The sequence below is a fragment of the Gopherus evgoodei genome, chromosome 4, assembly GCF_007399415.2.
Source record: "Gopherus evgoodei ecotype Sinaloan lineage chromosome 4, rGopEvg1_v1.p, whole genome shotgun sequence".
NCBI lineage: Eukaryota > Metazoa > Chordata > Testudines > Testudinidae > Gopherus > Gopherus evgoodei.
In genome coordinates, this window is record NC_044325.1 from 115,085,122 (window position 1) to 115,102,906 (window position 17,785).

Below are 17,785 nucleotides of genomic sequence, written 5' to 3' on the forward strand. Positions count from 1 at the left end.
CATTGAAGATCTCCTGGTTAAGCCAGGGTGGTCTCTTGCCATACTTCCTATCGTTTCTATGGAGTGGGACAGTTTGCTTTTTTGCCCTTCATAATGTCTCTTTTCAAGGAATCCTCCCTCAAAACAGAAAGACAAGTCTTCATATACCTGACATCTATGATTTTTTTAAATGGCAGTGGGGTTGGGGGAGAAACTGGATCTACTCAAGGAAAAAATGTTGGAAAGGGCTTAGGAGGAATCTGCGAAGGGACCTAGTTGGAGGCCTAAAAGACAGGTTGTCAGAAAGGTTCAGAATTTTAAAGAAAGGTAAGCTGTGTAGATTTTGTTACAGAGCAGTGGGCATGGGGGCTGGTAATAAAGGGTTGTTGAAACATGGGGAAGGGTTGTGTGTGTTAAGCTAGAGAACCAGAAATAGCCAAGTCCTAGGAAGGAAGCTAAGGGACCAGCAGAATGAAGGAAGGGGTTATGGACCAAGAAAAAACAGAATGTGTGTTATATGAACATTGAGTGCAACCACTGTTTTGTAGCCCACAGCCACAGGTTCTGAGAGAGGGGTGAGTGGAAGCTCCCCTGTATTGGGGTGCTCAAGAGGTAGCTTATACCCTTGTGTCATAAACAGATTGTAAAGGGTTACAAGCAGGGAACAGGACACCTGACCAGAAGACCAATCAGAAGACAAGATACTTTTAAATTTGGGTGGAGGGAAGCTTTTGTGTGTGTTCTTTGTCTGTTGTGTGTTCTTCTCTCGGAGGGTCTGAGAGAGACCAGACATTACTACAGGCTCTCTAAGTTTCTTTTCTAATAGTAAGTAAAAACAGGCGGTTTAGGTTTTTTGATTGTTTTACTCTATTTGCAGTTGTGGATCTGGCTGGTTAACTTTTATATGTGTAGTTGCTGGGAATATTTTGATTTGTTTTGGTACTGGGGGGAAAGTCTCTTTCTGGTGTCTGTAAGCTATAGGACACACAAAAGCTTCCCTCCACCCAAATTTAAAAGTATCTTGTCTTCTGATTGGTCTTCTGGTCAGGTGTCCCGTTCCCTGCTTGTAACCCTTTACAGGTACAAGAGACATTAACCCTTTACAATCTGTTTATGACACCTTGAGAGAAAAAGTCTGCAGAGAACAGCTTGGAGCCATTGTTTATGTGGATTTTCTTTTACCCCAGAAGGGGTAAAGCATTTGGCTTGGCAGGTGCATAACCAGCAAGGAGCAATTGAAGCCATGACACTTGATAGTGGAAAAGTAAGCTACAGGCACAAACCCACTTCATTCTTTGCAGTTCACATTTAGAGTCCTGTATTGTCCTCTTCATTTCCCCAGTAACAGGGTTAGGCAAGATGGGCTGATTGGTTTATTCTGCACCTAATTTCCATGACTTTATCAAAGAGAGGGAAACAATATACCTACATTTTCAGAAGTGACTCATGACTTTTAGTGCTCTAATTTTTGGGTGCCCAGCTTGAGATAGTGTAAAAGGAAGATAAGCACCCTCCCTCTGGATATCAGGCCCCTTTAAAGGGTCTCAAGTTGGGCACCAAAGTCACTTGTCTCCTTTAGAAAATATAGTCCATATAGAACATAGGGTTAGAAAAGAAATCAAGCAAAACTAGCTTCTGGACAGCTATTCACTAAGTCCCTGGTGATGAGCATCTCTAGGAATATTGATGTTTTCTGCTGTTACTTTGTTTCACTTAAAAAAAAAACACACACACAAAAACACAGATTTTCTTCATGTGGGAGGCTCTATCTCCCAAAATGTCACAACACTTTATTTTTCTCCTTTGTAAAAGAGACACCAATCACACCCCCATATTGATTACCCATCTGGTGCACTGGAGGAAGGTTCCCAAATGTTTAATCAGCAGCCTGCAACTCCAGACAGTAGGAGTATATACAAGAGTATATCTGGAGGGTGTGTTGTTGGAAAGACCTTTGCCAACCAAGAAGCATTAAAAAGCACTGAAGCTTCTGTGCTACATTTATGGGATGCAACGCTGCTCCCAGATAGCTTTGTTTCTGTGTTAACAAGCAATTGCTACCCTAGCATGGGATATCTAGTGTTCATACTTAAAGCTGTGCACAAGGCTTCTATCTGACAGCAATGAAAACAGAAAAAGGGTTACACTCCGGCTTGTGTATTTATTGCCTGGGGCTGTCACTTGCCCTGTATCTGTTTTACTCACTCCACTAGTAGTTAAGGCAACGATCCTTTATGCAAGCTACAGTCCGCTTGTGGCCTCTGTGCTGAACACTCATTGAAGTCATCCAGGCTGGGATACAGCCTTATGAATACAAGTGAAAAAGCCCAGACACTGGGGCCCAGTCCCAGCAGAACGTAAGCAACAGCATATTCTGTTCTTGTGGCAGAGACAGCGTTTGGCAACAGTGACGCTTCATAGCCTGGATAACTACACAATGGTAGCAGCATGGTTTTAATCTTTGAGAAATTAGCATTGCTTATTAAATCATGATGTTTGCTGGATGGTCCGGATTACCGTGGCAGTATCCAGAAGTTGGTTTTGAATCTAAACTGGGCTCAATCACATGGAAAAAAAATACGTAAGAGTCAAATTCTGTCTGAGTTACACTGGTGTAAATTGAAATGCATGGTATTATTTTGGATGTACACGAGTAAAACTGAGCAGAACTTGGTTCCTCTTGCTTTTTTCCACATATTTCTCAAATACTTTACCTAAGTACTTACAAGGTGGTCAAACAAAAGTGCTCAGATCTTGATCGCAAAGATGTTGGGTATAAAATTGTATTTTAAAAATCAATTCCCAATTCTAATCACCTGATGGTTTTGCACCTGTAACTCCACTGACCTCAGCTCAGACAGGAGTCCTAAATTAGTGGGATTTAAGTCATGTTTATTCAAATAACTATATAAATCTATGTAGTGCATCATGTCCTAATATGTAAGTCCTTCCCTGCACTTTGCAGGCCACAGAACCTCACTCACCCACTCTTGTAATAGATCCATAACCTCTGGCTGAGTTACTGCAGTCCTCAAATCATGGTTTAAAGACTTCAAGTTACAGAGAATCCACCATTTATACTAGTTTAAACCTACAAGTGACCCATACTGCAGAGGAAGATGAAAAACCTGCAGGGTTTCTGCCAGTCTGACCTGGGGGAAAATTCCTTCTTAACCCCAAATATGGTGATCAGTTAGATCCTGAACACGTGGGCAAGTGTATAGTAACTCAGAGCCCTCCCCATCTAGTGTCCTGTCAGGAGACATTTGCTGCTAGCAGTTGCAGATCAGCTACATGCCATTATAGGCAGTCTCATCATACCATCCCCTCCATAAACTTATCAAGCTCAGTCTTGAAGCCAGTTAGGCTTTTCGCCCCCCACTGCTCCCCTGGGAAGGCTGTTCCAAAACTACACTCCTCTGATGCTTAGAAACCTTTGTCTAATTTCAAGCCTAAACTTGTTGATGGTAAGTTTATATCCATTTGTTCTTATGTCCCATTGGTGCTTAACTTAACTCCTCTTCTTCCCTGGTACTCATCCCTCTGATGTATTTACAGAAAGCAATCCTATCTCCCCATAGCCTTCTTTTGGTTAGACTAAACAAGCCAAGCTTTTTGATTCTCCTCTTATAAGGCACATTTTCCATTCCTCAGCTCATCCTAGGATCCCTTCTCTGTACCTGTTTCAGCTTGAATTATTCTTTCTTAAACATGGGAGACCAGAACTGCATATAGTATTTTAGGTGAGGTCTCACCAGTGTCTTATAGAATGGTACTAACACTTTCCTGTCTCTACTGGAAACACCTTGCCTGATGCATCCTAGGACTGCATTAGCAGTTTTCACAGCTGCTGCACATTCACATCTCAGAGTCATCCTGTGGTCAACCCATACACCTAGGTCTTTCTCCTCCTATGTCACGTCCAACTGATAAATCCCCAGTTTATAGCAAAAATTTTTGTTGTTAATCCCTAATCCCTAAGTGCATGACCTTGCACTTCGCAGTATTAAATTTCATCCCATTTCTATTACTCTGGTTTTCAATATCATCCAGATCTTCTTGTATGATATTCCAGTCCTCCTCCATATTGGCAATGCCTCCAACTTTGTTCCAGCCACAAATTTTACTTTCTGCGCCAAGGTCATTAATGAAAATGTTAAATGAGTGGTTCCAAGACTGATCCCTGTGGAACTCCACTAGTAACCTTCCTCCAGCCTGACAGTTCACCTTTCAGTATGACCCATTATAGTTTCCTCTCTAACCAGTTCCTTACTCACCTTTCAGTTCTCATACTAATCCCCATCTTCTCCAATTTAACTAATAATTTCCCATGTTGAACTGTACCAAATGCCCTTACTGCAATCCAGGTAGATTCCAGGTATATGTTCTCTGTCCTGGTGCCAGTGGATGTGTCTCAAGAGGAATTGCCAAAGCTGATCTCTTTATTGGCAATCTGAACAGACCAGTCACGGATTGATTAAGAGTAAATGACCTAACATCTCACCCTAGAGGTGGGATAGGAGGGATTGGCCATTGCTCAGCCCCCAGTGTTGTCATTCATAGAGGATCTAAAATGCCACTATTCTGATATGGTGTAATTATACACTCTTGTACCTATGTTTAACACAAGATACAAGGCAGTGGAGAAAAGAGCATTCTTGCTGCCAGTGCTGCTCATTTCCGATGGATTAACAAAGTACTTCAGGCTCCAAAGCTGTCCAGGTCACCTTTCACTAGCACCAGCTCTCTTTTCAAGTTAAAAATATAAGCTTATCAGTTCCACATTTTGGGGGTCTCTAGCCTGTGTTTGTTAAATCAGGCCATTTATGTGCATATTTAACACATCCATGTGGGTTGCCTAGGTTTCCCACCTGAAAATGTGTCTTTATTACAGGGTAAGTACTCAAAATGACCATGGCACAAATAGTATCACTTTCTATCCTAGACAGAGAGAGGGCTCAGTGGTTTGAGCATTAGCCTCCTCGACCCACGGTTGTGAGTTCAATCCTTGAGCGGCCACTTAAGGATCTGGGGCAGGGGGCTGGACTCAATGACCTTTCAAGGTCCCTTCCACTTCTAGGAGATAGGTATATCTCCTATTATTATTAGAAATGTCATCACATTTTCTAGGGTTTTTCCTCCCTACATTGATGAAAGAACTCAATGATTTATGTGAAGAGTGATAACAATTTTCACACTTGAGAAAGAAACAAAATCACCCTTCAGGGGTGACTTCATCTATACTATCTTCCTTGCCTGATGAAATTCCTCTCCAATAGGGGATCAGTCAGGGACTCCAGGTCACCAGCTGCTGGATGTGATTCTGTTTCTGGCTACATTGTTTTTCCTCCTGTGAAGTATGATAGAAAGTATAGCACTATACAGAATGATTGAGAGTATAGAGCTATACAGTATAATAGAGAGGCCCAAACTGAGTTTGGGGGTCTCGTGCTAGGTGCTGTACAAACTCCTACTAATTGACCATCCCATCCCTAAATAGACAAAGAGAGGGAAAAATGAACTGTGGCAGAGCCACAATTGCTAGGGTCCCCAGTCCAGAGCCTTAAGCACAAGGCCATCTTTCTATGCAAGCTAAGTGTGGTGTTTTCACAAAGATGGGGACTGTAGGGGTGGAGGGAGTAGGGACAGAAGATAAACTCCATTAAGGGCTCCTGCTATTGCTCATATGTTTTTTCTTCCCCTGAGGATGCGGTTCTCCATCTATGTATGTGCATGGCCCATTGCCCGTCCAATGACTGATTTCTACTGGGTCCACTAGAGAAAGGAGTACTGAGAACCAGTCTCCCATATGGCACTATGATTAGCTCTGCTGGCTTTTATGTCAATAACCACTAAGGAACAGGAATACAAACATAATGCCGGAGCCAGGATCTCTCATACAATAGTCCCCTATATACTCTTAATTCCCTCATAGGTGATTACACTCTACTGATTAGGAAAGGAAGGCAATAATTATTCTTGAATGAAAAAACAAACCAAACAAAAGACTAGCACTTATACAATGCTATTAATCTTCAAAGTGCTTTACATAATTAACTATATTGGGATTTGCTGTTGCTGCATCACTGCAATAGCCTGTTCCTAAGTATTTGTGAAGGATAAGCATGAGAAGTAATTAGACAGAGTGCTAAAAACTGCTCTGGGAGAGCTCTTTATTGTCCACCCTACTGCCCAGCACTGAGACTTGTGCAGGTTTAAAAACTACAGCACAGACACAATGTAACAGTTACCATGCAAGCAAGCGAGCAACTTGCACAGCAAGTTGTGTCTTGCTGTGCAAGACTGAATTTTTCTATTATCTTGTGTGCTCTTTCCTGAAATACAATAACTAAGGGTACGTCTTCACTACCTGCCGTATCAGCGGGTAGCAATCGATTGCTCGGGGATCGATATATTGCATCTCATCTAGACGCGATATATCGATCCCCGAACGAACTTATATCAATTCCGTAACCCCACCAACCCGAACGGAGTTGCGGAATCGACAGGGGGAGCCGCGGACATCGATCCCGCGCCGTGAGGACGGTGAGGAATTCAATCTTAGATACTTCGACTTCAGCTACGTTATTCACGTAGCTGAAGTTGCATATCTAAGATCAATTTTCCCCCGTAGTGTAGACCAGCCCTAATAAACCTTTCATGTGAAGATCTCCAGACTCTTCAAACAGCAGTAGATCTTAAGGTCAGAAGGAACCATTATGATCACCTAATCTGACCTCCTGCATAACACAGGCCATAGAATTTCACCCAGTGATTCCTGCATCAAGCTCATCCCTATGCGTTAAGCTAGAGCAGTCCTTTTAGAAAAACATCCAGCCTTGTTTTAAAGACTTCAAGTGATGGGGAATAAACCATTTCCTTAGGTAAGTTGTTCCCATTGTTAATTAGCTTCACTGTTAAAAATTCCTACTGTTCTGATTTGTCTAGCTACAGTTTCCAGTCATTGCATCTCGGTATTTACCTTTGTCCGGTAGATTTAAGAGTCCTCTGCTTTCAGAAACCTTCTCCCCATGTAGACTCTTAAAGACAAGTTATTTCTTAACCATCTCTTTGTGATGCTAAAGTGATTGAGCTTTAGTCTCACTGTAGAACAGGTTTTCCAGGGTTCTAACATCCCTGTAGCTCTTTTCTGAACTCTCTCCAGTTTGTCAGAGTATTTTTTTAAAGAGTGAACAACAGACCTGGACATAGTATTAAGCCTCAAAACACCTATTTTAGATGGGGAAGTAGAGGCAGAGCTTATGGGCTCCCAAAGATCACATCATAACCCAGAAATCTTGACTGCTTGTGCCCTGCATAATGCCAAGAAATAGGACTCATTCTCCTAGCCTTGACACCCAGCACTTCCTGAAATCTCACTGCAGCCAGTTTAACCTTTAGCCAGGGAAATACACACCAAGGTTTCCTTACATTTTACTCATTATTTTTAGATTCATTAAGCAGACTCAATAGTCTAATACCTTTCAAAACAAAAAATATTAAAACCTTTAATTTATATAGTAGAACCTCAGAGTTACAAGCACCTGGGGAATGGAGGATGTTCGTAACTTTGAAACTTTCATAACTCTGAACAAGACATTATGGTTGTTCTTTCAAAAGTTTACGACTGAACATTGACTTAATACAGTTTTGAAACTTAACTAGGCAGAAGTAGTTTATGTTTAACATAATACTGTACCGTATTTGTTTTTTCTTTCTTTCTTTCTTTCTTTTTTTTTTTTTGGTTGCTCCTGCTGCCTGATTGTGTACTGCCAGTTCCAAATGAGGTGTGTGGTTGACTGGTCAGTTCATATCTTTGGTGTTCATAATGCTTAGGTTCTACTGTATTTCATAGAGTCTAGTCTGCCTACTGAATGTTGCTGGCAACTGAAGATAAATTTACCTTATGAGCATTTAATACCCAGTCTTTATTTGATCATTATAGAGCCTCAAAGTGAAATGATAGCAGATATGTAGCACTGAAACCTTTGTAACTGTAACAGGATGACCTTCCCACATTCAATTCTTGGCATCAGGGAGGAGAAAACTAAAGACATATTCAGGGGAAAATCACACTGGCAAAACAATCAATTTCTATTTTTTCCATATCTGTTGTTTCTTTGTAGTATTTTTTTCCAATCACACATCAGTGAACTGTTTGTAAGCAAACATTTTATTCTCAGCAATAGAGTGAAATGATATTTATTTTCCATATGTGCTGTTACCACCAGGAAAAATGAACAGCAAATGAAATGGTTATTGCAATGAAGCCTGCTCTATTGTATTTTTTTTTTAAAGATGAGTGGCTTCAAAGTTCCGCAACATTCCAACTTGAAATTGTATATGACATTTAGGAATATAGATATTCATGATCTCGGTACTGTAATTGCAGGCAGCAAACTTTTAGAAATTGCACATACTCAACTTTGATTTTTATCTCTTCTACCTTTCCTCCTCAGAATGTGGATGAGAATTTTAGTGCTCACGAAAACCAGAGATATAAAGCACTGGCTAAATGAGAGACTGTTTGCTCGTGTTGTTCTACCCTTTTTCTCACACAGTTCAGCCAAGGCCAATCCATAGCACTCCCGGCTATCCCACTCCTGAGATGCTCTGTCAGTGCACCTTCATCCTAATTTGTCTCACCTTCTGGTGTCTAGAACTTGGTCCCTCTGCGACATTGACAACACACTTTAACTCTAACCTGTAGCATCCTCTGGTATCCCAGTTCTGGGCCCTGCCAATGATCCTTAATTGTTCTAGTCCTAGAGGTCCTTCCTGAACAGTGTACCATATATTATGACTTGTGTTGTACAGGGTGACACATCTGTGAGTCTAGACTGGGACCAAACCAAAAGGCATAATTGAAGATTTCAACCCAGATTCCACCAAGGAAAGTCAAGAGTGAAGAGGATGATTTATCACAGGGTAGTCTGGTTGGATAGCAAAAGGAAAAAAAAGTGATATCCTATCTGTCAGTTTGGATAGCTTACATAATTGGGGGGATATCCTTGGAGCTGGTGCTCCCCTTTGGCCACTCGGCGAGTGCTGCAGTAAGATACAGCAGCTACATGAGGGAGGAGGACAATTTGGAGGAGAGCTACATGAGAGAGTGGGGAAGAAAGGCAGGGCAGAACAATGGCTGTGCTCATCTACCAATCTATCTTTTTTGCACAACAATCCAGTTGTGGCGTGAGTGACTTTGGAAGAAATGGCCTCAGGGCCCTTCCATGATGAAGTATGGCTATAGTGTTGCTGCTAAAGGGGAAATGAAGTTAAGAATAAATAGGGGGTCCCACCCTCTGGAAAATGACTGCAAACCCTTCCTAGTTCATTGTCATAAACAGATAGTTAAGGGTTAATGCCTCTTTTACCTGTAAAAGGTTAAGACGTTCACCTAGCCTAGCTGACACCTGACCAGAGGAACCAATGGCGGACAGGATGTTTCAAAAGGAAGGAGGGAAGTTCCCTTTGTCTTGGTCAGTTTCAGTTTTGGCCGGAGTGGAAAAGATCAAGGAATCAGCCTCTTATCAGAGTAGTGAGTATTAAGGATGGGAATAAACAGGTTTATGTTTATTTTCTTTTTGTAACTTGTCTTGGCATTAGGGAGATAATCAAATTGGGTATTCTTGTGTGTACTAAGGTTTTTGCCCAGGGGGACATCCTGTGTTTTGAATCTGTTGTCTGTGAGATCAGCTTGTATACTGTCTCCCAGAGGTTTTTTTTTTCCTTTTACCTTTCTTTTCTTTCATTAAAAACCTTCTTTTTAAGAACCTGATTGATTTTTCCTTGTTTTTAGATCCAAGGGGATTCGACCTGGACTCACCAGGGATCGGTGGGGGAAAAAGCGGGGGGGGGGTAATGAGTAATTCTTCCTTGTTGTAAGATCCAAGGGGTTTGGATCTGTGTTCACCAGGGAACTGGTGGAGGAGTCTCTCAAGGCTGCCCAGGGAGGGTAAGGTTTTGAGGGGGAAGACAGAGTTTTCCAAATGACTCACATATTTGGATGGTGGGGCAACATATTGATCTAAGCTAGTAATTAAGCTTAGGGGTTCACATGCAGGTCCCCACATCTATACTCTAAGGTTCAGAGTGGGGGTGGAACCTATGACATTCATCTTGGAGAAACAGAAGCAAATTAGCTTTCATGTGCTGCTCCTCTGTACTATTATACATTGGGTTAAACCTTGTTACAGGTTGAGTTCAAACCTCATTGGAACTGATGCAAACATGCTCTTGATGTAAGATAATTATAAGAGTCCGTTAAGAGGACACACTCAAAACAAGGAATAATGGAGTCTGTGCAGAAACTAGCACTGTGTGGGTGAGGGGGTCCACTGGTATTGTGACCAGGTGGGTGGGTCTGTCTGTGGGTGTGGAAAAGTCTAGCTTGGGGGGAGGATCAGACAAGAAATAAAGAATGACATGGCGTTGTTGGTAGCACATGAATGTGTAATCCCAGAAGAGACCTCTGAAGAGACCAGAAATAAATTAAAAGGAAAAACAAAACAAAAAACCTTTAGACTTACATCTGTTTGAATGATGCTCCATGCATTAGTTAGGCCAATATTTCCATCTGTCCCATACAAATGAAGCCCTTTTTTCAGATCCTGCTGAGCATACTTATCAATCTGAAAACAGAACAAATAACACTGCATATAAGTGCACTGAAAATTAAAATGTTCAGAGTGCCACCTCTCAGATGAATTCCCCTGGGAAGCCAGGGTGACAGTGATATAGCAAGTGGGTGGGGAAGCTTCACACTGGGAATTAATCACCTAATGCTACTCCGTATCTGAGTGGCTTAGAGAACTGGTTCCTGCCTCTCTCTATAACAACTGTTAAGTGGATACCTAACAGGGGAGTCAGTTTGATGGTCCATCCTTTCTTCTGTCACAGACCCTCCTACCACACAGGGTCCATCTTCCTTCTCTCTCTCTCAGCTAACCCTAAGGCAAGCAGGTCTGAACTAGTTCTAGTTACTCTTCAGCGGAGGCCTAGAAGTGATAACATCCACCCTCTAACACACACACATTTCTCTCTCTAGCTGGCTATTTGTTCTCTGTAGAAAAAATATTTCTGAGCCTCTCTCGTGTCCTCCCTATGGTGTCAGCACAAGCACTTGTCTCGTATTCTCATGCTCCAGCTTTTTCTTTATAGCAGCTGTGGGACTGACACAGAGGGATGCAGGAGCATGGAGAGGCGTAGGGAATAGCTCTCTAATGTAGAAAGATTACGGACACTCGGGACTGAGATACAGTCTGCTAAGCGGAGGTGCTCTTGAATAAATGCATTCATATTGACGTAGTACAAGTGAAAGGTTCTGATTAATGGTCCTTCCAGCTGAAGTTGGCTGTTTATTCATAGGATAGGTATAGCACGATGAGTGCACAGTTATACTCTGCCCCACCAGTCTGCTTTAATCCTATCTGAGAAGGGGAAACAGCCGGTCAGAGCCTCTAGTTAGTCGCTCTCTAACTGCCTTGCTGAGACTCTCAAGAAGAACACGAATGCAAAAATCAAACACTCTGCATGTGCATAGTGTCAACTAATGTACAGTGTCATAGTCCATACAGGACAAAGGAAGTACAATCTATGACCTTTAGAGGTTCCCCCTCTGGCCCCAGTTATTCTTCCAGTTGAAGGGGACTGGACTGAGTGAAGCTAGTTCTTAGTTACCATAGGCTGCAAGGGTTCTCTAGCTCCAGCACATCCTGAGGGCCTGATTCTCCACGGCCTTGCAAGTTGGGTAGTCGCACCTGGGCAAAATGGGTCTAAAATGTTCCCAGAGGCATGAGGGGAGGATTTTGATTTGGTAGCGTTGACATCTGTATAAAGCAACAGTAAAACGAATACATAACATGCAAGGCAGTGTGGAATTGGGCCTCAAAAGACTAGGACATCCTCCATCAGGAAATCTCCACTGTGTGCAGAGGCTATACTTGGATCTCTGTTCCCTCTCTTCCTCCTCTGATTCTATGAAAACAAACTTAGCTGCACAAGAGGCATTATATTAATATGAGCCACTGATAAAAGGCCACTATGATGCTTATAGGAGAGAGTCATATTTGATTACCAACACTGTAATTGCCATGTTAATACTTTATATTATATGACAATCCTGAGCTGTGACTTCTATGCACTCTACTATATTTAGCATGTAAGCAGCTCGTGATTTTAGTCAGGTACCTTAGTTACAGGAGAGTTCCAAAGGTGAGCACTGTCAATAAATCTGGGATTCATTTAGTAAATTACACAACATGAATGATAAATCTGCAGGAGCAGGGGATACTCACCCCTCATTTCAGAATTAGATTAAACTTGGGTTTCATGTTCTCTGCCTACCCTCCCTCCCTCTAATTTATCTAGAACCACTGTTATGTGGAGGAGAAGCCATTGTTATGTGGAGGAGAATGGAAACGTGGCTGATCAGTTGGATTGGTGCGAGCCCACTTATCCACTGACACTTACAAACTCTAGCACCCCAGTCTGGGTCTATGCTGGTTATGCAATATGTATGTGTCTTTTCATCCTTGCAAACGATATCTGTAACCCCCCATAACCCAAGCCTGACCCCAGATGTACAGTAGCTTCTCTCTCAACCTGTGTATATTTCATTTCAAACATTCTCTTTCAGGGATGATGAGGTGAATGAATTGTTGACAAACTACCTCCCATCTGTATAGTTCACAGTGGTGGGAGGAATGAAAAGGAGAAGGGCTATAATTGAGGGGTAAAGTCTGGGTGGGGATAGATATCTAGGCAAACAACTTTGTTATCCTGAAGGTGAAAAATGAAGGGATATTTAGGAAATTGATTCTTAGGCTTTACAAATTAATCTTCAAAATTAAGAGACCAATATATCATCCTACAGTTCAAATCTCCACTAATCTGAACAAGGGTGCCCAGGTCAAATGAGAGAGCAAGGTGTTTGCCTGAAAATACAAAATGCCAAGATTCTTTTTCTTCAATCAATTCTGCGTGATTCAGCAGCACAGCATGATAGTCCGTTTTACTGGGACTCAGACACCACCCTAGTAAATGTAATCTTCATGCTCTGTTTCAGATCAATACATTTTAATAACCCAGTCAGCATTTATAAAGAGCCTGAAAGATCAGAAGCAATATTTTGTTAGTCCAGGTGTGCTTTAACATGCTCTTATTTTATCATAATAGGTTGCTTACCCATGCATTCCTGCTTAACATTTTACATGTAACAGATTCACTAATGTGCAACTTGTAGTGGCAAAAAAACCCAAACATCTTGGAAAGATTACCACTTTTCCCTGGTTGGGAGACAAAAAGAGCTGTATGAATCTGCCTGACGTCACAGGGCCACCTCCATAGGTGGGTTGGGTTTAACAGCACATTGCCCACTAAGGTTAATTGGCATCATGTGGCTAAATCCCTGTGCACTGCACCAAATATTAGCCCCAGTCAACCAATTTACCCCTATTGTGTGTTATTGATTATTTTCACTATCTGTTGGATTAAGAGGACAGTGTCTGTTTGCTTTTCATTGGAGAAGTAAGCACTTTATGTAATCTCATGTCTGTGTGTGTCTCTCCTTTTGCTTGTCACTCTCCAAAAAAATGGAGATACTGTCTTACAGTTCTGTAGATTGGTGGCAACTCTAGGTAAGTGGTAGGTCAAATGCTGTTAGCTAAGTACACCTGCATCAGCATTCTCTTCTTCTGTATGCACAGCTGATTAGGTTGGTGCAACTAATAGTAAGTGTTAGTGACAGACAGCTTAATATGTAATAGGGTTCATTTATAGTGGCTCTGGCCAGTTGGTCATACACTGATATACATATAACTGTCCTTTCCCCTACCATCTCAGAACAATACCAATGATGTACCTCTAACGATGCAATTTCCTGCAGCCAGTGGATGCTTTGCTAGCCACAGGGACTTCCCTCACCAGAGCAATGCCTAGAAGAGCCTAATCTTTGCTCCTTGCAGGCATAGTTTTGATCTGCAGAATCTCTTGGTAGCAGTGATGCATGAGGTAAAGGACCCACTTGACTCCCAGAGTTCAGGCAAATTTGTTATGGAGACAAAGTAGGAAGAAGGCTGCTTCTTCCTGTAGAGTTATTTTTTAGACTAGAATCACATTTGTAGAACAGAATGTAAATTGTGGTCCACTTGTGTCAGGAGAGAGGAGTACTAGGCACATAGCCCTTGGTCTCCCTGCCACTTGTGCCTGCAGCAGAGATATGCAGAAGCCATGCAGAGGAAGAAGGGCTATGTGCCTTGCATAGCTGCACTGATTCAAGTCAAGTCTATTAATTGTTGATAAATAACATCTTGCATTAATTAATGGATTTTATTGCCATGAGCTTGGGGCAGAAGGAGCTGCTGACCTCAGAGCATCTGTTGGATAGCTGTTTCTTTGAACAAAGATAATACTTTTAACTGTGCTATGTGTGACCACATACTACCTTGCTTGAGCACTGTAGCCTTCTCTGTGAATTACCTGCCTCTTGGGGTTTGAAGTCATGTTTCCCCTAAATGTTTAAGGTCTGCTTGAGGTTCTAGTCATGTGATTCTCATTGACTTTGACAAGGGGCTTTCTGTAACTAAATCACAATGCCACTCTGAAAGTGTAGGCGGTAGATATCCCCAGAAGGCACTCATTTTGTGCTAACACCAAGTTTGTTTCCTTCATCAAAATATTTTTAGAACACCAGAAACCATTTAAAATGTCTTGATATATAATTTAATTGCCTCTTAACATACATAAAAAATTCACAGTGTACTCAAAACAACCCTGAACTTCTTACATATTCCTCTTGTTATGCCTTCAGTTTGAGCTGTTCAGGAGTGACCTTACCAAAAACAAATAGCGAAGAGATCATCCCACCCTGATGAAAATGTTCCCACCTAGTCTGCCAGCTGTACTTGTTTGTTTCTGTGCTACCAGCTTACTGGGTTTTTAACAATCAGGATAGATGCCTAACACAAACCAAATACTCTACACCATGAATCTGCTGTGTTCATCTTTAGGCAGGTCATGTCTTTCATAATGCATGATTCCATTTAATGACTAGGTGCAAAGAAGCATAATAAAATATTGTCTTGCCTGTTGAGAGATTTTAAATAAGACACCTATTGTTAGCAGTGTGGACTACCAGAGGTTTTCTTACCTGAAATGGACAAGATGGGTGACTCTCCCATTACCCTGGAACTAGAATAGAAACAAATTCCCTCTCTTTGGGATTCATCACGCAAAGGATAGGAGACATCAGTTTCTCACAGATGGCAAGTTGGAGTGTGAATTACAATAACTGCTTTGGCTCCATATCCAAGGGAATCTTACCCATCCATGTCCATCCATAATATCAGACTTCAGTGCACTTTCTGCTAACATGGCTTGCCTGTTTGGTATGGACCAGGTTAATCTATTTTAAAACCGTGTTAGAGAACCACTTGCTACAGCAACATATTAGGACCTCTAAGGTCAGATCCTGTCCCACTGAAATTAATGTGACTTTTCCCCCAGGAAGACCTGGAGTGTGTCTACCTCCTGCTCTGGCATGAGGTGTGAGACTGGGAATGCTCCATGGACGAGCCTTGCATCTCCACTTCTGGCTCCAGATGAGATAACACAAGGTACCAGTAGCTCTCCAGGGACTAAAGAGGGTGAACCAATATGCTGCATCTGTTTGCACAGCAATCAGCTAGTCTCAGTCTTTACAGTAATCGGAAGTTGGTAAAATGTAGGTATAATGGTGCTAAAGAGCCTTAAAGTCTGACTCAAACCCCACTGAAGTTCAACGGGGTTTAGATTAGGCCCTTAGACACAGATTAAAGGTATTTAAGCACTGCTCTTCTCAGCAGTGCAAGGCCTAAGTGATTTACGAGCCTTAAATCTGGGCCTTAGTTCTTTGCAGTCACAATTCTGGCATTGGTTAGGTATGTGGGGTATGACTGCATCAGGCCCTCGTACCTCATTCTGTCATCCTGGATGTTGAGCTGTATGATGGCTTGGTGGACTGCCCCATGCATCTCCATGGGGTGTTCACTCCAAGACCCACTGCTCTGGGAGCAATACCTTGCCCATAGAAGAGACTGTGGCAGGAGAAGAAAGCAGAGGACCAAGCCTGCCTACTGGCCCTCCCACCCAAGTTGCCATACTGTAGCGCTGGGGTAAGTAGCAGGTGGCTCTCTGAGAGGGAGCAGTCTCTGCTGTTACTCTTGGAGGGGAGGACGCCTCCTGCTACCCCCATACTGCTGTCCCTGCCTCTCTGGCAGGGGAGGGGAGTGTCTATTGCCACTTCATGTGTGAGCAGGACCACCAGGGGCCGCATGTGGTATTCCTAAGTCACCATGTTGTCTTGCTTGTCGTTACATAAGTCAGTGCTGAAAGTCCCTGGAAAAGCTTTTAGAGAGAGTCCCCAAGGAGCTTGCTGTCAGCATTCCCCAGGTTTCTAACCTGCGGCTGAAAAGAGAATTTAATTTCAAGCCTCACTGCTCCCTACAGCATCATGAACAAAATATTGCACCAGCCCCCACAAATTACTGAGATCCCAAACAGCAATTATCAAACTGGACAAAGCTGCTAAGCAGCATTTCAATATTGGTAAGTAAATGTTCCTGACCTTTCTGGTGATTGCTTCCCTGCCACCTTCCCTCCCCACCAAAGGAGGAGAAGCTGTAAGGAAATGACAATATATCCAATTGTTTCCCACTGGGTGAAACTTTTAATTTCATGCCTTGATAATCATTCTTTACAGCTAGCATGGAGAGGGACACTGAATGTAAACAGAAAGTCTCTAATCTAAAAGGTCATTCATGCGAGCTCTTTTTCTTGCTAGGGAGAGATGCGATTGATTGTACTGATGGGTAAGTCTCCCCTTAAATTGGGCAGGACTTAACCCAGCATCTGGGTTGAATGTAAGGATGAAAATGGGAGGGACTTATTTTGTGCTGGGGATTGCACCACATTCTGGCTCTTGAAACCCTCCTTACCCTATCTGCCAAAAGAATGAACATCATGTAGGGCCTCATAAAAAGTCCAGTGAGGTCAGCGGAAGGCTTTGCATTAATTTAATTGGATCAGGTTCTTAGGAGCTATTTGATCCTATGTGGGGAATGAGAGAACGTGCTATGGACCGCTAACCATTGCTTACTTAGTATGTACGTTAGTAGCATTGGTTTTAACGCTGCATTTCCATGGTATGCCTTATAGGATTCGAGTGGGAGACAGGAGGGGAAGTGGTTGTTTCTGTTCACGTTTGAGATGTCTCTAGTATTGAGCAGAATTTTTTTTTATTGTTTTGGAGTATTCACTGTGTGAATTGCTTGACTTTAGCTCATTCCATAACATTTCCTACCTGGCCGTACCTTCATGTTTAGAATCATGTTGGCTGGAAAAACGTGCACCGTCAGATTTCTTAATGCGTCCCTAAATTCTAACCAGTTCACTGATATGCTGTTAGCACCCAACATTCCTTAGACACCAAGGAAGATTTATGATGACACCTTGGCATTGTTTTATGAATTTCAGGACTAAGGAGGCAGCGAGAACAGATGATCCTAGGAAAACTTGCAGGAAAAAGAATGGCTTGGTGGTTGAGATGCTAGTTTAACTTGGATCTGTTGAGCCACAATCTCTCAGCTATGCTACAGACTTCCTGATGCATCTAAAGAAGTGGGTTTTTTACCCATGAAAGCTTATGCCCAAATAAATCTGTTAGTCTTTAAGGTGCCACTGGCCTCCTTGTTGTTTTCGTGGATACAGACTAACACAGGAACCCCCTGAGACTTTGTGTCTGTTCTTGGAAAGTCACTATTTCTCTGTA

At 42.3% G+C, this 17,785-nt stretch overlaps 1 protein-coding gene across 5 annotated transcripts in view; it reads right to left on the reverse strand.

Annotated features, from left to right (window-relative positions):
• Positions 1-17,785, reverse strand: part of TSPAN4 (tetraspanin 4) — a 692,791-nt gene that overhangs the window by 12,439 nt on the left and 662,567 nt on the right. For all 5 annotated transcript variants that reach the window (XM_030560655.1, XM_030560658.1, XM_030560656.1 and 2 more), the window contains one exon: positions 10,509-10,610. In XM_030560655.1, coding sequence (XP_030416515.1) covers positions 10,509-10,610 — 102 coding nt within the window. The remainder of the gene's footprint in view (positions 1-10,508; positions 10,611-17,785) is intronic.